Genomic DNA, 22,108 nt, shown 5'->3' on the forward strand with positions numbered 1-22,108 from the left:
TTCACAGCAGACATTTTGATGTCGCGTGTCACTGACGATATTTATTAATGACCCCTCTGCTCTGTTTAGTTTAAGCGTCTCCGTAAGAGCCTGCAAAAGAAAAAAATCGGGACCCTGAAACTGAATCAACTATTAGTCATGACTTCTGTCACAAATGTCTGCTTTGTTTGTATCCGCTGCTGACCAGCCGATCAAATCAAAAAATCCCAAACCTCGCAAGATTAAATCAAACTGTGATCCCAAATGTTCTGGGACACCTCGGCTGATACGTGCGTGTGTCTGTCGTGCTGATGTGGGCTCAGCTGTCCCACTCTCTGTGGTGACAGCTGCTGTCAGGCTGAGAGGAGAAGAGAAGTCCTCTCACAAAAAAACACTTGTTTGTTTCCCCAGGGAGGGGGAAGTATTTCGAATCAAGCTCATGAGAAACCACAGCACTTCAACAATTACTTTCTTTCTTGAATTATGTGGAGTTATTTTGTGTGCTGGGTCAATACCTCATCATTATAATTTATAAAAGTCAACTAGATGTACTTACAATACAGAGAAGGTTTCATATGTACCTTGGTTTTTAATTATTAAAGCCATCCTTAGTAAAAATGCTTCAATTTTTTAGTCATCAAATCTGATTATCTAGAAAGGTAATCAGTAACCCCAATTTCCATAAGGAGACTGTTGTAAGATATTTTAATCATAATTGTTCCAAAAGATAAAAAATGCTAGTTAAATTTAAAGTAAAACCATGTGAATAATCATCAGCCTTACGATTTTCTTTGTCTCCTCGTGACTCCAGAGGTGATTACCACAGAATAGCGACAGCATCGGTTGCAGCCTGCAACAGGTTTTTTTTAACCACACCACAGAAAACATTGCAACATGTGCAAACTACTGTGTGAACTAGTTCAAACAAACATCCTTTGGGAAACAAAAGGGGGTCAGGTGCTGAAAAGTTCGGAAACCTCTGAAATAAATAATAATGTTTGTGGATAAATGTGTACTGAGCTGAAACTTAATATGGTGAATACATTGTGCTTCAACCACATGAGAGACATTTTAAAAAGTGGATCTAGTAAACACAATAAAACTGTTATTGTATTTTTTTTTTTTAAACCTCATGTATTATTGACTCCTGGATAAAGCCCTCCCCCGCCCCCTGCTGGCTGGTGCTGGACCCGCAGCTGTCTGAGTCTGAAGCCCGATGCCGCTGTGAGCTGTAGTCGCTGCAGTGGAGGCGTTTTTTCCCCTGTGTGCAGCCAACCGCAAGAAATGGTGAGTGAGGAAAACAGAAACATCTCATAATGTAGCGGCCTGTTGACTCGTCTGGCCGACTTTAATCCGCCATCATGTCCTCCTCTGTGGGTTCAGACCTGTGCCGCCAGTGGCCGAACGATCCCTGTCACTAAAAGCCACCGTCCAAGAGCTGCTGCCTTTGTTTAGCTAACCTCTGCTAACGGAGGCTAGCAGACCTGCGCTGGCTAATGTCAACACGTCAGTTCACGCACACAGGACGTGACAGGACAATGCTCGGGTCGTTCGGCGGTTTAGCGGAGAGGGTCGAGATAAAGTCATGTTGAAGACGTGACAGCTCAAGCAACAAACTTTGGTTTTTTAAAAATGGCTAACTAGCCGCTAAGGAGCTAGCTAAAGTTGTCATTAGCTGCTGTAGCTCGGCCAGCGTTATTATCTACGAAACAAACGTTACTTTAGAATATTAGTTAGTGTTTGGAGATAGAGGTGGTGGTTTTAATGTTTGTCGGGGTTTTAACACTCCGTGGCTTGCGGGGCCTAAAGTTCTCATGTCCTGTTTATTGAGGAAGCGACAGAAGCTAGCAGCAGGCTAATCGCTGCAGCTAGGCTACCTCGCCATGACGTTAGCTAGCAGCTGCAGCAGCACCGTGGGTCTTTAAACGCCAGGGGTGTAGAGATTGTAGTAACGTTATGGAGCAGAGCTGTACTGTATCTTTACCAACTCACTAAAGCTGCTGTCAGTGTCAGATTCACCACCTGCTGCCACACATAGTCACCCTGTGTCACCTGGCTGATACACGGACCTCGAAGTTATCAACTATCTATTTTTACTAGTTTACAAACGTTATCTTGAGTCCCATTAAATGTATCAACGATCTGGGTTCTTGGGATCCCTCTCTGGTTTGTTGGCTCAGTGGTGAGTGTACTGAGCAGCTTTCATCGAGATCAGAACCACCACACATCAAGTCTGACACCACTCCCATGCTTTTCACTATTATTTGTTAATAAACCTTATATCTGATGAAGGCAGACGTCGTGCTGGGATGAATAGATAGTGGTTGTCTTCCCTAGCCTCTGAAAAATCTGATTTATAAACTCAGTGACATGTATGTCCTGAGGATTGGATCACAGGTCTTAAGAGTGACTATAAATACCAGGTCTGGGCGGGTGTAGGTGTAAGATTTTAAACATAAAAAAGTATAAATTATTACATAGCGCTATCAACGTATGGGCAGAGGGAAGCGTAACAATAGTTTTGATTCATTGTGAAATGGTTGCGGGTCAGAGGAAGTCAGCTGAGTAGTAGATCAATTGTGATCAGATCACTCAGGGCGGATGTTAATACCATGTCTGAACGGGGTCATAAATAAGTTATTCCACAGTCGTCATCATATTTGAGAAAGTTTGTTTTTCTGATGTGAATGTGCTTGGGTGTATACTGATTCTGAATTCCACTCTTTTCATCTGTCCCCTGATCTCACCTCAGGATGTGTTTCTCATGATCCGACGTCACAAGGCGACCATCTTCACAGATGCCAAAGAGTCTACCACAGTCTATGAACTGAAGCGCATTGTGGAAGGCATTTTAAAGAGGCCACCTGAAGATCAGAGGCTTTATAAGGTGAAATAAGTGTACCTGAAACATCTTTTCAGTTGTGAGGGATTGTTGTTTATCAAACAACACAAATTACATCTCCAGTGATTCATAAATTTATATGAAAGTATGTTTATAGCATACAACTTTGTTTATTTTGGTTCATACGCCTCCATTGGTTTAACATGTTCATGTAAGTTTAGAGCAATATTAGTTCAAGGAAAATGTAGAGGTGTGTAATATGAAAATATATCATTTGAGGTTTCAAGAATTAATCTGATTTGTTGTAGTGATTTAATGGGAAATTAGCAGTTTTTAGCATTATCAGTGAATGATACTGATTGTTTCAGTTGTTTTTCAAGCTATAATGAAAAATATCTTCTTTTTCAGCTTTTAAGTGTGAGGATTTGGTCTTTTTTTTCATCTTATATGACAGTTAAACGAATACTTTTTGGTTTGAGATTGAAGGTTTTATAAGGTTCAAGACTGTTGTTTACAGAACTCTACATCTTTTTTTAGTTGTCTGTATTACCTCTGGTTATATCAGACATATGTGTGCAGTGTTACGAATCAAGGAGCTTGACTGCTGTTTGGTAACATTGTATTTTAACCTGCTGTTGCTCATTAGAGAATTTCTGGTATAATTTTTCCCTCCCTGACACCGATACTAAAACCTGTACTTTGTGTTTCGGCCATCCCATCCCATACCAGTACTTGAATAATGTATTTTAACAGCTGTATGCTGCTAAACCTGTATGGACATTATGATTGCTATCATTGTTTTATGACCAGGCTCAGGCTAAACCCTTTGAAAAGCAAATACATACAGAGAAGGGATGCCATAGAACTGATTTTATTACCTGGTTTGACAGACATAACTGAACGGCAAAACAAATAAGTGAATTAAGGACTACACAACAATTACTTCTTTTAAATAGCTCGAGTCTGAAGTCTTGTAGTTGCTGTTTTACTAGTTGGACGTTCCATTATTATCAAATTGTTGACATTTTAGCTCTGGATTAAGCTACAATAACCAAAATCACACCTTCTACACGCTGCTCTAAAAACGGTACTTGTCAGTGGCAGTACATAGCAACTGCTGTTTTGGATTGGCGCAGAAGAAGTAATTTCCAGGAAAAGAAAAATGCAGTTTTATCTGGATAAAACTAATATACTTAAAAGGCGTGGTATCAGGTCAGTATGTACATACTCACCAATGCCTGATTCAGCATTTTTGGCTGTATCTGAGGCCTTTCCAATGCTGTTGTCATTATCAAAATATATCTATTTTTCATCATTGTGATTTAGTGTATTCCTTTTCTGTTCTCAAGATTAAATACATGACAACATGCCTGTTTAATAATTTCTTGCTAAAAACTTTTCTTATGTATTTACAGAAAATGAATTAGATTATATCCTGATATACATCTTGATGTTGCAATCACCAACATAATTTCTGAAGGTTAACTGTAGTTAATGAACAACCGGCTCTACTTTACTTTGTTTATTTTCTTCACCAGGATGACGTGCTGCTTAACGATGGTCAAACTCTTGGAAATTGTGGGTTCACAAATCAAACGGCCCGACCTCAGGCCCCAGCCACAGTGGGGTTAGCTTTCCGTCTGGGTGGTAAGTAGTTCACCCTTTAACCAACCCCGATGTTAGACCATTTTCAGTCAGTGTTGTAACCATTGCACCAATTAGTCATTGTTTATTTCATGCCACGGAGTTGCGAGCTCCAATTATCTGCTGCGATCTGATTTGGTTTCCACCTGGTGTCTTTTCTCTCCCTCTTCACTGCTGTCACGTCACCCCTCTCTGTCGTTCTCCCAGATGATTCATTTGAGCAGCTGAGGATCGAGTCCTTCTCCACTCCCCCTGAGCTCCCTGACGTCATGAAGCCCCAGGACTCTGGCAGCACAGCCAACGAGCAGGCTGTACAGTGAAGGGAGGGGCGGTAAAGCAGAGGGACGCACAGGGGGTCTGAGGGAGGACGCACAGGGGGAGTAAGGGGCTGAATTTTGGGGAAGCAATGCCTCAGCGGGGTGAATTTGACCTCACCTGTCTTGAGCTGGGCACAAACAAATACAAACACTGATTCCCCTTGTTTTAAATGTGGGGGTGGGTGCTTCAAAGTGGTTCATTTGTTTCCTGAAATCGGAGCGCATGCTAAATTGATACTTTCACACAAGGCCCTTCAGAGATACCTGATGGACTTGTCATGACACTGTCAGTCATCCACAGAATTGGTCAAGGCTGAACATTAAGAATCGTACCTCGTATTTAATGAATTCTAGTCTTTATTTGGGGTAAGGCTAATGCTGCCTTACTTGTGTTTTTTATTTGCTGGCTTAAACGTGGGAGTTGATAAGGTGTGACATTTTTAGCCTTTTATGTTTGTGTGTTCATTTATTAAACTATTACTAGAATTTGACATGTTTTTGGTCTTTGGCCTGGATATGTGTTGAGACAATAGGTAGGGTTTGTGAATTTCTAAGTTACTATCTGTATTTCAAGACCTTTTGAACAATATGAATCGGAAATGAACTGGATTCACTTGTCAGCAGGGGATCTGGCATTAAGGTGAAGATTTCTTCGTACTTTATCTATCAGTAGTTGTAGTTTTCATCCTACGACTGCTCATAGAGACTTAATGGGCTCAGTCGTTAGTATCTACGACATATGTAATGCTGGTATGAACCTGGTGTTTAAAAGGAAGTGTGCCACAGACAAAGCAGCAAAAATATTGATTATTGATTCATTTCCATAATTGACAAAGGTGGGATCTAACCAACTTTCCTCACCAGTGTTGATTGTAGCCCATGAAATCGAGGAGATTGGATTTTGTTGACTTCAATCATTGGGCCTAATTGATTACAGTAAACATCAATTATTTTCAGTCCAACAGAAAGTTGTGTGATGAGTTATGGAACTGTGTCTGTAAGTAGTGGGCTGTACACGTCACCCTCTGTTTTCACCAGAATCACTGCCCTTTTATTTTTAGTTCATGCTGCAACTTGTGTTGTGTCATACACCATTAATCCCAAACTACACAACAGTAAGTGAGAAAACGAAATGAACTTATTATGCACAACAAAAAAAATCAAATTCAAGTGTATAGAAAATGGTCATGAGTCATCTAGAAAACTACAATTAAAAAAAACACTGACTCTGGGATGTTGAATGAAATATCAAAAAGAAAAGCATTTGCAAATTGAGGCTGTTAAACAGTGGGACATGATCAAAGTTGCACTTGTAACTGATTAACATTAAAACAACTGTTTTTCACCATTGTGCACTGTGGTGTTTTTGATTGTGAAGTCCATGGTAAATATATGTTGTGTGTAACTGCTGAAATAAAGTTACTGCTATATGCAATACATGTAGTGCACACCTTTTAAGCTAGTTTGATATGTTTAAAATAAATAGACACCTATTGCCAGTCATAGGATGCTTTGCAGTGTGCAAACATTTAGATTTCTACCAATTTTTTTTTTTCAATTTACATTTGGGGAACCAGTAATAGACAACTATGCACAAAGATGCCACTGAAAATGACTAATTTGGTTGTTTCTTAATTAAGTTTGGTAAAAAATAACAAAAGCCTAGTACAATATCCCAGTTAAAAAATTTATGTTTTTGTCTACCTATAATAATAATAATAATAATAATAATAATAATAATAATAAATTTGTATGGGGCTTTTCAAGGAACGTATAGACACTTTGTAAAGGATTAAAAGAAAAGACTAAGGCAAACTAAAAACTGCTCCAAAGCAAACTGATCATACATTTAAAATCATACAAAACGTGTGATAAATTACCAATATTCTGTTGGTCGACTTATTGATCATTAAATGAAATGTTGCCGTTAAAAACACAAATATAAGTGTGTATAATATATATAAAGTTACTAAATGTATAGAGCACAACGTTTTTGGACGATTCCGTTTTACAAACTATGAAATAAAAATGCCCACGGTTCCTAAACGCACCGCGCATCAACTTTCCTTGAACTCAGACGGCACTCAAACGCAGCATACGTTAGCGCGTTAGCTAACTTAGCGGTGTGCTAACAACAACAACAACTGTCGTGTTTGTGCGACAAACGACAAAGCCGATGCCCCGTGGCCTTACGCAGACTCAGGGGAAGTTGGTTAAAGGATCACCCGTCACTAATGGACGCCAGTGAGTGTGTCTTATCGGCGGGGAGAGCCGTGCTGGACATGGTGGGGCGGGAGTGGCAGCCTCTCTCTGCGGGCGAGCTGGAGCAGCGGCTGGACCTGGCGGTGGAGGAGATCCTGGAGGCTGAGCTGTTGTCCGAGGTCAGAGCCCAGCCTCCTCCGGCTGTGTACGTACACTTACTGCAGACTCAACCACACGTGGGGCCCCAGGTCTTACACCCAGCGGCGACAGCATGCGGGCCCCGGGTGGAGGAGACACCCGCAGAGCCCCAGGAACGACTGGAGTCTGTGGACAGTGCAGCAGTGAAGGTGATCATGATGTCCTCCATCATATCTGAGACTCTTTAAAGAACAATGTGTCAAAGAGAGCTTGGCTCCACTTGTTTGCACATACACTAACACCCCCCCCCAAAAAGGATTTCAAGATTATAACAGTGTACAATGCACATTATAGGCTGTATATCTGCTGATGTTGGCTACTGTAACAGGATATTTTTCTTTTTCATTAGTACATCACAGACCTGCTCCACAGATCCAAATCACAGGCTCGTTTGGTGGGTCGGGCTCGCGTCTCTCTGTCCCACACCATCCTGCTGTCCCTCACCCTGCTCTCCGAGCGTGTGAGCTACGGCTCAGTGTCCCGCCGCTTCCTCGTGGAGAAAGGAAACATCCACAAGATCTTCTTTTCTTTCTGTGAGCGCGTCAACACGCTGAAGGAGATGCAAATCAGATGGCCAGTTGGTGGGTTGATGACAGCAGGGGGGGGGGGGGTGATCAGCACAATGTTGTACATGATTGCAGAAACAGAAAATGATAATGGTGGTGGTATCTTCTCTCTATTCTCCAGGTGAAGAGGCGGTGGACGCCCTTTTCCCGATTTCCAGTCAAGGGAAGGGGCAAGAAGACGGAGAGCAAAGTGTTCCTCAGGTGCTGGGAGTGCTGGGACACACTCGCATCCCTATCCGCCTGCCCATAGGGAAACATGACGTGGAGAGCACAGTGCCTGAGGTGAAGAGGATGAAGGAGGAGGCCCATCCAGACTCCTGGTTAAACCTTGAGCTTTTATGTGACCGCAGAGGCCGGTTCCTCCATTGCAGAATCAGTAAAGGATCAGACGTTGACAGAGGCAGTGCTCTCAGAGACAAACTTAAACAGCATCCTGAACTGATGCCTCCGGGCTCCTGCCTTGTAGCCAGAGCTGGCTACCCACTCACCGCTCACATACTAACTCCATATGTCACAAGTCAAGGCCCGAGAGAGGAGCTCTACAACAAGACGCTGGAGGAGCACTTTCACATTCTGGATCAGGCCGTTGCAAACCTGAGAGCCAGATTTCAGAGACTAAGGTATTTGGATATTGGGAGCTACAATCGAGCCAGCGCTGTTGTGCTGACCGCCTGTGTGTTGCACAATGCGTTTTTGGACATGGGATGGGTGGTTCAAGGAGAAGTGGAGAGAGAGGAAACCATAACCCAAGAGGGGGAGGGGGACGTGGATGATGAGGGCGTATGCAGACGTGACGCCATTACAGATTTGTTGTTGAAAAGCTTTGAGTCTTGATGACATCTGTAAAGCCATTTTCAGACATGTCCTCCGGGTAAAGTCCGGAGAAATGGATACAGAGTTTACCCAGAGTTTGCCTTTCACACATGCTCAACACAGCGGGAGGTTTTCTGCACAGATGCGTTCACAACAGCAACAAACCATCAACAATACTCAGGCGAGAGGTGGAGCAGCCGGGTGAAGGAAGTGACGCATTAACTCTGCTGTGTAGATCACGTGATTTTGTTTACAGCACCTCGACACCGTCGTCAGCTCTTATCATGACAATATACGTCTTCTACGTATATATGTCACCGCTTTAACACTTTTATAATTTTTTTTGTTGGACATTTAAGTTCACACAGAGAAATCCAGAGAAATTCAAGAAACAGCGGAGTTCTTCAGTGCATGTCTGAAAGCAGCTTAAGAAAACAAGTGTTCACTCTCCTGTAAAATAAAGTTTTATTTTAACAAAAATCTTTGTCTGGTTCTGACTACACAGACAGAAATACAGTTTTCAAGGAAAAAGAGGCTTCTTGGTTTGAATCTTGGCATGACCATGGTCTTTCTGTGTGGTGTGAGCATGTTCTCCCCGTGTCTAGCTTCCCCTCACGGTCCAAAGACATGCAGATTAAGGGTTGGTTGGAGACTAGTAAACTGTGAATGTGAGTATGAATGGTTGTTTGTATGTTTGTTAGCCCTGTGATACGCTGGCGACCTGTCCAGGATGAACCCTGCCTCTTGTCCAATGTCAGCTGGAATTAGCTCCAGCCACCAGCAACCCTTAAAAGGATAAGTGGTACAGAGGGATGGATTTTCACCTTATTTTACAAAGAGAAAATAAAAATGTAATCTGATCTGTCAAAGCAGAGTTTAGGACTGATAAAAACTTCTGTAATGAACATGGGCCTTTGTTCTGATATTCAGTTCCTCACCTGCTCCTGTGACCAGATCCCCCCTGTCCATCATAGATTTCACAGGCTCCCAGTCCCACAGCGGATCCTACTCAAAGTTCTTCTCCTCACTAACAGATCTCTTTATAACCAGGCCCCCTCCTGCTGCACCCGCTTCACCACCACACTCCCTCCAGTAACATCTGCTCCTCTGAAGCCAACCTCCCGTCCCAAACGGTTTTCTTTGAAACATGTTCAGCTTTACAAAATTCACACTCGCCAAACAACGGTATAAACTGTAACAGAACAAATGTGCAAACATGTTCATTTTCTAAAAACGTATAATACAAAGTTTTCTCTGAACAATATGATAAAAGTTTTTGGGTAAGAAGTTTGGATCCACGTCTCGTTTCTTCAGGCCAAATGTCCGTCCTTCGACAGCTGTGTGCTGTTCTGCTGAGCCAGGTTGGAGATGGCCTGGGCCAGGTTGTTGATGGCCTCTATCTTCCTCTCTTCCAAGGCTTTCTGCTGGGCCCACATGTTCATCTTCCTCTCCTGCAGCTCCATGTACAGCTGCAGGACGTCCTGTGGAGGCCGGGCAGGGCAGGGTGTGGCTGTTGCTGTTGCAGTTGCAGCAGGTGTGGGGAGGATAGGGATAAACTTCTTGCTGGCTATGACCCTTCCTACTTTGGACCCGCTGAGATTTGCTCTGCGCTGGGCTTCCACCTCCTCCCTTCTCTTGCCCAGGACCTCATGCATGGCCTTGAAGAACTCCCAGTGGACCCTGGCCTCCCCGAGCCTCTTGGCTCGTTCCGCGTTCTTCCTGTAGGTGGCCAGCATGTTTCTCCATTTGAGATCACACTCGTACGCCTTCACAGTGACGTCCGTGACCTCCGACTCCCTCAGTTTGGCATTTACCTTTTCCGCCACCATCTCCCAGAGTTTCTTTTTCTTACACACTGGCTGGTCAAAATCCTGATCCATTTCCAGTCGGGTGTTGATGAGGTGCCAAGTGGCCTGCATTGTCCAAATAAATTCTGCACAGGAAAACAAAGGTGAATAATGTCATTGATAGGTATATAATTATGACCATGTACTAAACATTTACACACTTTTTTATGTGTAACTTTACTCGTACGTTTTGTCTGAAGTGTCTCTCCCAGGAAATTCAAAACATGACTTTAGAAAGTAGTGTTTGGAGGCGAGTCAAAGATAAGTCTACACCCCATTTCTCTCTCCCATACAAATATCAAAAACACACACATACAACATACCAATTAGCTTTCCTAAGTTATCTAGGTTGTCTAGCTTTAAGCGACGAATCCAGTGGCAGACAACACTTTTGCAACAGAAATGTGTGAAGTAGAGGGCTTCACGTCTTCTAAGACCACAGTTGTCCTGAGCCATTTGAACCATAACCATGTCTGAGAAGCACTGTGGTCTCGAGCAATACGAAACACAGGCACAGGCATCGGTGGTCTTGGCTGCCAGGAAACTCCGGAGGCGAGAAGTCCTCTACTCCACACAACATTTCTGTCTCAGCAGCGTGTGTGTGGGTGAGACTGAAGCAGCCATGTCTGATGACATGGAGGGACAGGAGAGGATGGGGGACATCTCTGGAAAACAGACAATCTGTTGGTTCAGGGGTTTAGTTTCATCATAGATTGGGAAATGAGTGCAGCTTTCCAGATTCCCACACATGAGCCATCGTTGATCCACTTTTGGTGGTGTAAAATATATCTGAACGTAGACGTCCCAAATGTTTACCTCACGTCAGCATTGCAGCGTCCAAGACAGTTTGAAACACTAAGTCGTGATGTGATGATAAAACAAGTATTTATGTGTTTTCAAAGAACAGTTTATAATTCAGTTTACAGTTAAACACACGTGTAGGTGTCTCTTTAAAGTTCGATCATTTCTCTGACTGTCTGAATGGAGCATCTTTTTGAAGCTGTACGTCACCAGAGGATCTCTAACTCTGATTCATGTGACTTGCTTGGTGTGAATCATGGTTGATGACTCCACACTGAGCAAAGACAGCGCACTCATCGGGCCCTCCTCGCTTCACGCGATCACTGTTTAACTTCAAGCTGTGAACACGAACCTGCTTTAGTTTTATCTCCGTCCACGCTGGACTCCACCGCCTCCTTCTCCTCCTGTCCAGCGCTCTGTATCACGATGGTCTCGATCACCTCCATGTCGTTGGAGCAAAAACCATCACAGTTAAAGTTGTTTATTTTTCTAACGTGGAGTTTAACAACCCCTCGGAAGCACCGCTGCAATTCCTCGCATTGAGTAAAACGATGAGTATAACAACGTCGCTTTGCATCATGGTACGTGTAGTCTGTTTTTATTGAAACGCGCAGTCGTCTCTGTATCCGCGTCGACCAATTCAACTACAATCCCTAAACGCTCCGAGTTATTCAACGTAAGCCACCAATGCTCGCTGCCACTGGGAGTGTAGTTTTCTTATGAGCGGAAACGCGTTGCCTGTCCCTGGCGAGCAGCGACGCTTCGAACTACAAGTCCCACGACCTCGCTTTGCGCCCCACCTCCTCGCTCCCTGCTCACTCCCTCAACCGCCCCTGTTTAGTTGTTTGGCTAAAGATGGCGTTAGCGGCTAACGCAGGCGATTGCATTCTGTTTCACAAAGATTGTTCGGCCCGTGGTGACAAAACATTGACGCAGTAGAGCTTTGGTTCGTCAGGTGTTGTGCAAAATGGTGCTACATTGAGAAAATACACGTCCAGCACGCAGAATAACGCTCGTTCGGCCTCCTCACCATGTAGGCCTGTTTTGTAGGGAGTGGACCGAAGCGGCTGGAACTCCATCTCCCGACAGCGTCCGCGGCGTCAGGTGGTACAACTTCACTTCTTCATGCTGGTATCTGTAGTTTTCTGACCACAGCTGTTTGTGTTTTTGTCTTAAACTTTTTTTTTTTTTACAAATAAGAATGAACTCGCAGTAATACGAACATATTTCACCCGTTGGGTAATTTGCTACGTATTTCTGAACGTTATTTTATAAACATGTTATCTGTAAATGTTTGACTGGAGGCCTCCACTGACACCTCACAGTGTTTAAAACCTTAGAAGAAACTAATTGAAGCTGTTTCCTGACTTTCAGAGGGACCATGGCTGCAGCATCGGTGCAAGGTGAAGGGAAACAGTCTCGAGCAGCCTCCAGAGACGGTCATGCATCATCCTCATCGTCCCCAGAGTCCTCCCTGTCCTGGTGCTTGGCTCACCTCTTCAAACCTCGACCGGGGGCTGACCATGCCGGCAGTGGCAAGACGGACTCAGGTGGTGGCAGGGAGACGGACAAGAGGTCCAGAACGTCTCAGTGGAGAGCCCTGGTCGCCATCCGCATGCAGCACATCAAGGGTGACGCTGGCATCTCCAGATTCAGGACTCAAGGGGGTCTCCCTCCCCTGTTGGACCTACTCAAAGACCCGGACTGCTCCAGGAAAACACTGGACCTGGCCCTGAGCATCCTGGCAAACTGCTGCACCGATCTGAAGACGCGTATAGAGGTGGAGCTTAACAAATAATTACTCTTCAAACCTGTTTTGACCAAAGCAGTAATTCAAATTAAATCATATTAAAATGTTTCTCTTCTATTTTAGGTGCGTAAACTTGATGGGATAAATACCGTTGGTGAGTGCTTTTACACATCCTCATGTCTCTTGAGTCCTATTCCTAAAATATATTTATCAAACCTTTATGACAAAGAAATGTAATTGAGGTTTAATATTTTACATTTTAACTGTAAACTATATTATATATAAAAAAAGAAAACTAAAAACAGTCAAATATCCAGAACTTGAAATGAGCAACATTGTTATGGTAAAATGTAAACATAAATGCACATCTTTTCTTTAATGTTTATTCTGTAAAATAAACATTCTCATATCTGATGTGGTGCTCTGTCTGTGAAAGGCTCACATCCCCCTTTTTATATCGGCCAACCAATAAATTGGTCGGGCTTTAGTGTTTCAGACATTAAAGCCGTGGTATCTTTCTGAAAATTAAATAAATATTTCTTGATTCTGTCAGTGGGGATCCTGAAGAGAAATGTGGCCCAGGAGACCATCCAGAACCGAGCAGCCCGATCTTTGGGGAACTTGGCCATGGATCCACAAAGCTGTGCACTCATCCACTCATCTGGTAAGTGTTAACATGTCAGTGTGTCTCCTCGCACCAGTTTCAGCCGACAGTTGAGCATTTATTAAACGATGCAGTTACTTTAAATGCTACTTGAGTGATAATTGTGTTTTTGCTGTAGCAGTAGATTAATAGTCAGTGCTACAATACTGTTATTGTACATACCTGTTAGCGTGAAAGAATAATCATGTATGAAGTAATGGACAGGTTGACTAATATTTGGTGTTCAATATAGACCATAGACTACATAGAGATGACTGATATGACAGCTCCTCAAAAGTGACGCCAAAGTGTCTTGATCGCCCCCTGGTGGCTGGTTGCAGTCTAGGTTATAAGCCCTACCTCCTCCATGTTAGCAGATGTAACATGGAGCAAACCAAAAAGTTAAATTATACATTAAATACATTTTTCTCAACATTAACAGATACTGTATATATGGACAGATAACACTGTATTACTGATTATTATTTAATTGGTTGATGACAGTAATAAGATGTTTGCAATATCAGTCACACATTGTGTCTACATTTTGGTATTCTGCTTATCGTTAGTAGACAGATATTCACACTGGGTAATCACATTTTTTATTCTTGTCACAGTAACAGATGAGACTCATACTCAAGAATTAGGTAACCTATCCAGCTTAAATTATCAGTCACTAAATTGATTAGTTAATCCAGTTGATTAGAATGACTATTACCATTTTGATAATCGATTAAACGTTTTTGGGCTGTTGGTTGACAAGACATTTGGAAACGTGTCCATCTCCATTTCCCACAGGCACTGACCATAAATGTTCAGTGGATGGAAATAACATATGTACAATTCATCCAAATTTGTTGTTATCTCGTCATAAGATTTAAGTCTCAGGAGTCCCTGAGGTCACCGTTTTTTACATTGGAAATGTTTATTGAAATGACCAAAGTCATATAATAAAACATTCTTTTTTCCGTACAGGCGGTGTTCCTCTTCTCCTCCTCTGTGTGTCTCTTTCCTCTGCCCCGTCCTCTCCCACTGCTGCTCTACCAAAAGAACCCTGTCCTAAACTGGAGTGTGCTCAGTCGGCTGCTCGGGCCCTTGGCTACCTCTCGGATTCTCCCTCGAACCGCCTGTCTTTGCTCACCCAAGGGACCTTATCTGCTCTCGCTCCTCTCATCGCTCCAGAATATCCCCAGGGGCTGAGGCGGGTGGCACTAAAGACCCTACACGAGCTGACCCGGGGCTGTGGCATTGAATGTGCCAGGGAGGTGTCCCGCTCTGGGGTCATCGCTCAACTTGGCGTCATGGCATTAGGGGAGGCTGGAAAACCTTTTGAGGAGTTGGCACTGAAAACTTTGGCCAACATGTGCTCCCAAGGCTGCCTGCGTCCTCTGGTGGGGTCACTGGACGTCATTCAGAAGTTCACAGAAGAAGTCAAAAAGGACCCGCTGAAGTCAGGAGTCTTCCTCAAGGCACTGTGCTTGTGCTGCAAGGAGGCGGTCAACCGGGCCAAGGTTAAGGAGAACGGTGGACTGGAGGTGTTGACTAGCTTTTTGTCCGCCCATCAGAATCATCCTCTTTCCTGGCTCATCATTCTGGCTTGTGTAGACTTTGTTTTCGATGAATCTGCCATGGAGCAGTTGCAAGAGTTAGGGCTGGTCCCTCTGCTTATAGCACGACTAGTACAGCTCACCAGAGGAGAGGAACAATGTGCTGAGAAGTTGGATGTGAGCACGACGTCAAACATGTCTCCCACTGAGCTCCTGCCCACAGCAGGCTTTGACTCTTTCGACTTTCCTGCTCCTGAGAGCTGCAAGAAGGAGGAAGCTGGTTCGTCAAGCTTTCAAAGCCTCAGGTATGGAAACAAAACACGCTGCTTTCTTTTTGTATTTTTCCTGTGAATGATTGTATTATTTTTACCGTTCTCCATTGTTCATCCACATCTTTATTGTGCTCCCCGTTGCTTTCTCCCCAGATCCTGGTTGGTGTCTGAGGGACTGATCTCCTCTGAGGGTGACCTGTTGGATTCCTCTGGTGTTGAAGGGGAATGGGGCAATCTTCAGATCCCACCATCTTCATCCCCTCAAACCTCAGCCCCATCAAAGTTCTCATCCCCTCACAGAAGGAGGCAGCGGGCTCAATCGTCAGCTTCTGCGACTAAGGTCACTTCTGACACCCTTCCCTCTGCTCCCCGCCCCATGACTTACCACCACCCTTACCACCCTGAACCCTGGACCACTGAGTCGCCCATCCTGCTGCTGCTGTCGTGCTTCTCCCACGCCACGGATCCCAGTGTCGCTCTAGTCAGCTCAGGCATCATGTCTGGCTTGCTCTACTACCTCACCCAGCACCAGGACCCCAGCAGCAGGTGCTTCCGTATGCTTTGCAGACTGAGCTGCAACCCGAACTGTCTGCAGGCGTTGGTCCGAACGGGATCAGTGGGATTGATTTACCACCATCTCTGTCAGAGAGAGGGAGGGTTCAAAAGGGAAGAGAGGCAGACGAGCCGCGTAAAAACCAAAGTTAAACAACTAGGTAAGATGAATATCTTAACAATGGTTGAGTTGATAAACAACACTTTATAAATGATTAAATTAGTTAAAAGTTGGGATGCACTAGTCAAAAATGTTCCGACTCCAATGCGATAATCATAATATCACAACGCGGGGTTCCTGCTGTGCTTGAGTGAGAGCTCTCTTTTATCCCAAATTCAAATTTTGTCTTGGCATTTGTATCTTTAAGGGCCCAAGGAAGTGCAGTGTCGATTTAGGTGCGATTTGGACGCACAGCTAACTGTAGGCTAACAGTGATGTTTATGTTGCTTGTAAGCAAGCAGCTGGACATTTTCAGTTTATACATGAGCAGTTTCTAACAGTTTGCTAAATGTCTGTGTAGGTGTTGCACTTCTCACCAATCTGCGTGTCCAGTGTGAGTCTGGCTTTGGCTCTGGGGTTCTTGCACATGTGATGATGTCAGGCTCCGATTCGGACAAGATGAACTGTGCACTGTCTCTGCCATTTATCAGCAGGTGAGTAGAGGATGAGTGCTTTGTAATCATGAGATTTTTAAAACTGAAATATTAACATTCCTTTTTTTGTCCTTATTTTATATTTGACAATTTAAATTAAGTTCACATCCTGATAAAACCTTTCCTTTTTCCCCACATAATCTTTTTCTGTTATTAAGAAAAAATTGTTGCATTAACTTTTATCTTTGCAAAGGCATTAACTAGTGACTGCTTTACTTTGATGACACTTGCCAACAGTAGAAAACAGCTGAAAAACCACAGAAAGGTTTGTATCTGAACTTAATGGACTGTCTTTCTCTTCAACAGCAACAAGTCCCTGTTGAAGAAACTTCTTTTGGACAGTGGTGGGCTGCTCTTGGCTCTGCAGCCACTTGGATGTGATGATGAAGATGATTTGGATGAAGGCAACCCGGCTGAATGTGGAAGGTTGCTTTCTGACTTGTTTAATTCACCCCATGCAGGTCAGACCTCTCAGGTTCACTCACTGTACTTTTCTCTCCTGAGTGAATGCCTGTCTGCACTGACAAGTAACATGAAAACTGAACCGGACAAAAAACATCTAAATCTAGCTGCAACACACTCAGTCAGTAAAATTGGCAGAGTTTTGCCACCTCCCTCAAAAAAGCCTCGGCTAACTGACAAATGTCCTTACAGTCTCTCAAACTTTGACCTGCTCTTGCTGCTGGACGATGGGACTCAGGTCCCAGCCAATAGGGAGGCTGTGGCTGGGGTGGATGGGACAGAAAGGGTGGGCTCTGAGTACTTTAGGGCTCTGTTGAGAGGCGGATTTGGAGAAGCTCAGGGTAATGCAGGAGAACCCATCTGCATCAAAGATGTCAGCACGGGCATGCTACTACCAGTGCTGCATTACCTACATGGATGTCGTCTCACCAAGGACAGAGAATCAACAAGGGAAGGAGATGAAGGAGAGAGCGGCAGACAGTGTCAGATTTTTGACTCATTGGTCCTTGAGGGACTGAGGAGCAGAAGCCAGTCAGCAGAAGACTTCCAGAAAACACCTTTAGGTGAGATGATGATTGGAGCTTGTCGATTTTTGGTGACGGAGCTGCAGAGAGAGTTGGAGGATCTCTGTGAGTCGTGTCTTCTGTCCTGCTCCACCAAGGCTGCTGCAACTAGAGCTGATCCGGCTCCTACAGAGGACAACCCTGAAAGAGCAGCAGTTAAAATGGATCAAGACTGCCATGAGTCTGCCGAGGAGAAACTGGCTCAGCAAACGTCTGAGCTAGAGCTGTCCGGTTTTGAGATGCAAACCGAAGATTTACCAGGACAGGCAAAGAAAGCGAACAGTTCCCCACAGAAAACGCACAATAAAAAAGCCTCAGTTGTTGGAGCAGTTAAAAGAGGACACGGTTCAAGTTCCAAGACAGTTAAAAGTGTGAGTTCAGGTTCCAAATCAAGCTGTGGGGCAATTATGGACAAATCATTTAAATCAGAGGAGTCAAGGTTAAAACCAAAGAACCTAAATGAAAGTTCGGCCCAGCTTCTGAAATCAGCAGCTCAGAAGTCAGACGCTGATTCAGGAGGTGGGGCTCTGGCTTCTCTCCTCCTACAGGTTTACTGGTTTTCCCAGCGCTACAGTTACCCAGCGCTGGGTCGGGCCTGTTTGTCTCTGTTGCTGGGTTGTCAGGACTGTCCTCGACCCTTCTCGACCTCCTCCTTCGCTGCTGATTGCCTTCGCAGACTCGCCAGAGAGGCCGGCTGTGCAGAGACTCTGAAACAGGATTTACTAAGTTTGGCCACAGTGGCTCTGAGTTGAGCAGGAAGTTCTTAGGCCAGTTATCATGGTTAAGTTATCATTGTATTAAATTTATGAAATAACATCATAGTACATGTGCAGGTTATAATCTGAGGAACATGCTACTAAAAGAACTGACTTGATTTATTTTCATAATTTTACTGTATAAATGGTATAAAGTATAGCCTGTGCCAGCATGACACCATTTTGTTATATAATTTTCCTTTGACAGATTAACTTCTAATGACATTTGTATTGTGATTATTTTTAATTTAATTTTTTTGTTTTGGAAAAAGTCTAAGCACATGACTACAATGCATCTGATAAATGTCATTTAGCTGGAAGTACTGGAATTATCAGGGTTGATAAGGAGCCAGTTGTTTATTTTGTACATAGAGATTATATGGAAAAAGCAGATATACAGTGTATAGGTTTAAACCTGCTGCATAGAAATTTATGCCTCTGAATATATTGGTGGAACATCCCTTTGCTCTCAGTTTCTTATTGTTTGAGTGTGTGGAAGCTGAATGGCGGCAGCAAGCTGACTGCATGTCTTCAGTAAATGTCAGTCGGTCATGACAGTTGTTGGTTTTAACTTGGCATACATCCACAAAGACCCAACAGTTCCCTTATGAAACCAACCACATTTAACTTTATCCAGATGAATTATTCTCTAAAAAAATCTACAAAAATGTCGAAGAAATACTCCATTCTTGCAATGTTAAATATAGTGAGATGTAATTCCTGGATCCACCTCCTGATCTGGACCACCAAACCCTACAATTTAATGGTTTCTTTGCTGACCCATACTGTGTCCTTCCACAAAGTTTTGTGGTAATCTGTTATTGTGGTAATAACAGTTTTTGCACAATCCAACTCAGACAAAAACATAACCTTTTGGTGTAGGTAATAATTGTGTGGGCCACAATGTCAGGTTTGATCCTTAATATTACAAATGTCTATTTCATGCCTCACGTGCAGATATATGTGCAAATTGACCCAAGTAATTTGCACGTGAATATATTTACATGTGGCCTGAGGCATTAAAACACGTGTGCTACGTGCCAGATAAGGTCAAATGTTTACAAAGGAAAGGTATGTATTTTTTTCTAAATGTTTTAGATATTCAATTCAAATCTATGAGACAGGTAATTTAGAAGCATTCATGAAGAAGACTGAGGTAAAATGGTTTATCCCTTGTTCTTCCAATAACTTCCGTGGCGATCCATCCAGTAGTTTTTGCTAAATCTTGCTGACTAATAAACAGACAGTGGTAACAACCTCCTTGGAGGAGGAATATATAATATAAGGAACAAATAATTTATTTAAACATAGAACAATATAGTTCTTTTGCAAACATTACTTTTGTGCATTTGTTGGGGACTATTTTTAGCAGTGGATTGGTGCAATTTCTGTTGTAGTTTGCACTTGCAGTGGCAGGATGGTCTTTGGGACTGACTCTAAATAAACTAATGATAAACTTTAAATTTAGCGTAAGAGAAGATCATGCTTATAAGCACAATCGTGTAACACAAGGACATTTTGTTAGCAGGGAGGGGCTTCACAGACTCGTCAACACTGCATGGTTGTAGACTCATCTTTCATCTGTGGGTTTAGCACTGTGCAGAAGTAAGGCTATCTACAGCAGATATGCAGCAGGGGGCGCTGTTTTCTTTTTGGGACATGTCAGTTCTCATTTGTGACTCTTAACACAGTAGTCTTGGCACTAAAACAGCAGACCAGAACCAGAGGCGGAACAAAGTATGGTTTCAGATTCAGATCCTCGACTAAAATCAACAGCGTGGAAATACTTTACCAGAGCAAATGAAATATGAGTAAGGCTGCCCTAAAGTTCAACAACAATACCAGCGCTGTGCTTCACCATCTAAATCTACACAGCTTACTGCTAACGCTGTCAGCCCCAACAGAGTGGACTCGAAAGACGACAATTGGAGACTTCTCTAAACGTCACATCACTCTCTCTCACACATTGACAAGGGTTGGAAGTAATCTCCCATGATTAATGGACTGGTCGACTACTTAGTGGGAATAATTGACAACCACTTAAATGCAGTAGTTGTCAATGCCCCATTTGTAGGACTTTTTGTTTGTTGGTTTTTATATTTTCATGGGATTTTGTTGTACTTAAAGCAACCTGATGCTCTTAAGCCCATAAATGCTGCATGTGAAAATGTTTGAATTTGCCAATCTCTAGTGGTAGTTTCAAAAAGGGCACAATGAAACAGCAGTCAAATGTGACAGCTGAAATAGTTGAACATTGTCTGAATAATGAGATGTAAAACTACTATTGTCCCAGAAACTTATTTAAAACCACTTCAGTGTTAATTCATTTGAGTAATACTCTCAATTAAAATAATGAAAACGGACTCATTATGACATAGCACAAAGTAGTTTTAATCCTGTCTGGGTGTACTGCTTGACGGCGGTACTGCTTGGCCCCCTGGTCTGGATAATTAAGCCGAGTACACTGCAGGCTGGAGTTTCTTTTTAAGCGTGCAGCAGGATGTGGCTGCTCCTCAGTGATGGGTGCTCTCGTAGCCGTCAGGCAGGGCATTAGTGTGAGGGTTGTGGAACAGAGAGTGGTTTCCATCGCCCCAGGGAAATTTCTAAAGGGGAAAGATCATTTCCTTGTTACTGGGAGTAAATCATGCTGAAAATGTGAGAGTGCGAGGGAAGGCCGAGACTCACCTTGGTGCGGATACGCAAGTGGGGATACGGCACAAATTCGGCCTGCTCATGTGAATGAGCCTGGCCCTTCATGTAAGCGTTGATCCAGCACACGGTAACACCAGGTATGGCCAGCACGAAGCTCATGACCTTCCAGGTCTTTGCTGTAGAAAAAAAAATAATAAAAAAAAAAAAGTGAAAGAGCAAGGCTGAAGCATAGAACACAGCCTGACAATATCTAATGGAACAATACAAAAAAAAAAACTTTAAAGTGGCTGTGTCTTCATAAAACCCATATCGGTAATAAAACAGGCTGGTGCCAAAGTGCAGGATTGTGCAGGCTGGCTGCCAACTCTGCAGACATTTCACTTAAGGCAACGACTAAAGTAAACAGGACTCGGTGCAGCTGCTGCAAGTAGCAGCTCCGGATCTGGAGGCTTTGTCCAATTTTGGTTGCATTTGATCGAGCAAGTCGGTGAAGACGCACTGACCTTTTCCCTCATGGCTTGAATGTGACGCTGCAGCCAGTGTGCGACGAGCCACCACGGCAACTGGAGACACAAACATCTGTAGAGGACACAAGAAACATATGCTCTTTGAGGTGTAGATATATGTGAGATACCACACCAGGATAGTGAAAATACACTTTAATGTCATGTGTAAGAAAACTAATTTCATGCTTATGTATATTTAATATTACAGAAGCCTTAACGAGCTTTTACTCTGAGCCAAAAACAGCTGAAATGTCACGTATAAGGAAACTGCATGCACTAGTTGAACAATATCTCTATCTAAGGGTTGAGGCGAGGCATACTGGTGTTGTGTATCAAGAGTTGTAATAACTCTTCTCAAACTCAAATACAAGAAAGTCAGGTGAGAACTTACTTTACTCAAAGCAGTTAATATTCCGTGTGTTTTGATCTCCTCCTGTTTTCCCGTCCAATCCACCTTTCACGCTTGTTTGTCCTTCAGTCTGTCCTGAGCTGAACTCCCTGTGTCAAACTCCTCCCCATTTCAATCTGTCCCTGCGCCAAGAA

General features: G+C 43.4%; 5 protein-coding genes across 7 annotated transcripts; 3 read left to right on the top strand and 2 right to left on the bottom strand.

Moving 5' to 3' along the window:
- The first annotated feature begins 1,117 nt into the window (after positions 1–1,117).
- elob (elongin B) lies at positions 1,118–6,130 on the top strand. The gene is made up of 4 exons (XM_034594232.1): positions 1,118–1,266; positions 2,732–2,866; positions 4,360–4,468; positions 4,673–6,130. Exons 1-4 carry the CDS (start codon positions 1,264–1,266, stop codon positions 4,783–4,785), a joined length of 360 nt encoding a protein of 119 aa, XP_034450123.1. The 5' UTR covers positions 1,118–1,263; the 3' UTR covers positions 4,786–6,130.
- Positions 6,131–6,570: 440 nt separating this feature from the next.
- On the top strand, positions 6,571–9,031 carry LOC117766840. Its single transcript, XM_034594214.1, has 3 exons — positions 6,571–7,331; positions 7,532–7,763; positions 7,870–9,031. Exons 1-3 carry the CDS (start codon positions 7,017–7,019, stop codon positions 8,580–8,582), a joined length of 1,260 nt encoding a protein of 419 aa, XP_034450105.1. The 5' UTR covers positions 6,571–7,016; the 3' UTR covers positions 8,583–9,031.
- Positions 9,032–9,046: 15 nt separating this feature from the next.
- si:dkey-66i24.7 lies at positions 9,047–12,307 on the bottom strand. Of its 3 annotated transcripts, none has more exons than XM_034594228.1 (3): positions 12,240–12,307; positions 9,659–10,494; positions 9,047–9,597 (listed from the first exon to the last, which is right to left on the bottom strand). In XM_034594228.1, exons 1-2 carry the CDS (start codon positions 12,286–12,288, stop codon positions 9,872–9,874), a joined length of 672 nt encoding a protein of 223 aa, XP_034450119.1. In that variant the 5' UTR covers positions 12,289–12,307; the 3' UTR covers positions 9,047–9,597; positions 9,659–9,871. The 3 variants fall into 3 exon arrangements, with proteins under 3 accessions (XP_034450119.1, XP_034450118.1, XP_034450120.1); XM_034594227.1 differs by lacking the exon at positions 12,240–12,307 and adding an exon at positions 11,562–11,905; XM_034594229.1 differs by lacking the exon at positions 12,240–12,307 and adding an exon at positions 11,225–11,511.
- armc5 (armadillo repeat containing 5) lies at positions 12,027–18,867 on the top strand. Its single transcript, XM_034594200.1, has 8 exons — positions 12,027–12,313; positions 12,584–12,989; positions 13,083–13,113; positions 13,513–13,623; positions 14,578–15,454; positions 15,575–16,134; positions 16,495–16,627; positions 16,934–18,867. The coding sequence occupies exons 2-8, from the start codon at positions 12,591–12,593 to the stop codon at positions 18,402–18,404; spliced, it is 3,582 nt and encodes a 1,193-aa protein (XP_034450091.1). The 5' UTR covers positions 12,027–12,313; positions 12,584–12,590; the 3' UTR covers positions 18,405–18,867.
- Positions 18,868–20,777: 1,910 nt separating this feature from the next.
- On the bottom strand, positions 20,778–22,108 carry LOC117766851 (cytochrome c oxidase subunit 6A, mitochondrial). The gene is made up of 4 exons (XM_034594234.1): positions 21,957–22,108; positions 21,563–21,638; positions 21,093–21,235; positions 20,778–21,010 (listed from the first exon to the last, which is right to left on the bottom strand). The coding sequence occupies exons 2-4, from the start codon at positions 21,636–21,638 to the stop codon at positions 20,921–20,923; spliced, it is 309 nt and encodes a 102-aa protein (XP_034450125.1). The 5' UTR covers positions 21,957–22,108; the 3' UTR covers positions 20,778–20,920.

The sequence above is a fragment of the Hippoglossus hippoglossus genome, chromosome 8 (assembly GCF_009819705.1).
Source record: "Hippoglossus hippoglossus isolate fHipHip1 chromosome 8, fHipHip1.pri, whole genome shotgun sequence".
In the NCBI taxonomy this organism is placed as follows: domain Eukaryota; kingdom Metazoa; phylum Chordata; class Actinopteri; order Pleuronectiformes; family Pleuronectidae; genus Hippoglossus; species Hippoglossus hippoglossus.

Coding starts and splice junctions, on each gene's coding strand:
- LOC117766840 (XM_034594214.1), top strand. CDS start 7,017: ATGGACGCCAGTGAGTGTGTCTTATCGGCGGGGAGAGCCGTGCTGGAC. Junction 7,332..7,531: donor TGGACAGTGCAGCAGTGAAG/GTGATCATGATG, acceptor CTTTTTCATTAG/TACATCACAGACCTGCTCCA. Junction 7,764..7,869: donor GCAAATCAGATGGCCAGTTG/GTGGGTTGATGA, acceptor TCTATTCTCCAG/GTGAAGAGGCGGTGGACGCC.
- si:dkey-66i24.7 (XM_034594227.1), bottom strand. CDS start 11,655: ATGGAGGTGATCGAGACCATCGTGATACAGAGCGCTGGACAGGAGGAG. Junction 10,495..11,561: donor CGGAGATAAAACTAAAGCAG/GTTCGTGTTCAC, acceptor TTTCCTGTGCAG/AATTTATTTGGACAATGCAG.
- armc5 (XM_034594200.1), top strand. CDS start 12,591: ATGGCTGCAGCATCGGTGCAAGGTGAAGGGAAACAGTCTCGAGCAGCC. Junction 12,990..13,082: donor ATCTGAAGACGCGTATAGAG/GTGGAGCTTAAC, acceptor CTTCTATTTTAG/GTGCGTAAACTTGATGGGAT. Junction 16,628..16,933: donor TCTCTGCCATTTATCAGCAG/GTGAGTAGAGGA, acceptor TCTCTTCAACAG/CAACAAGTCCCTGTTGAAGA.
- LOC117766851 (XM_034594234.1), bottom strand. CDS start 21,638: ATGTTTGTGTCTCCAGTTGCCGTGGTGGCTCGTCGCACACTGGCTGCA. Junction 21,236..21,562: donor TTCAAGCCATGAGGGAAAAG/GTCAGTGCGTCT, acceptor TTTTTTCTACAG/CAAAGACCTGGAAGGTCATG. Junction 21,011..21,092: donor ACTTGCGTATCCGCACCAAG/GTGAGTCTCGGC, acceptor TTTCCCCTTTAG/AAATTTCCCTGGGGCGATGG.
- elob (XM_034594232.1), top strand. Junction 2,867..4,359: donor AAGATCAGAGGCTTTATAAG/GTGAAATAAGTG, acceptor TTTCTTCACCAG/GATGACGTGCTGCTTAACGA. Junction 4,469..4,672: donor GTTAGCTTTCCGTCTGGGTG/GTAAGTAGTTCA, acceptor TCGTTCTCCCAG/ATGATTCATTTGAGCAGCTG.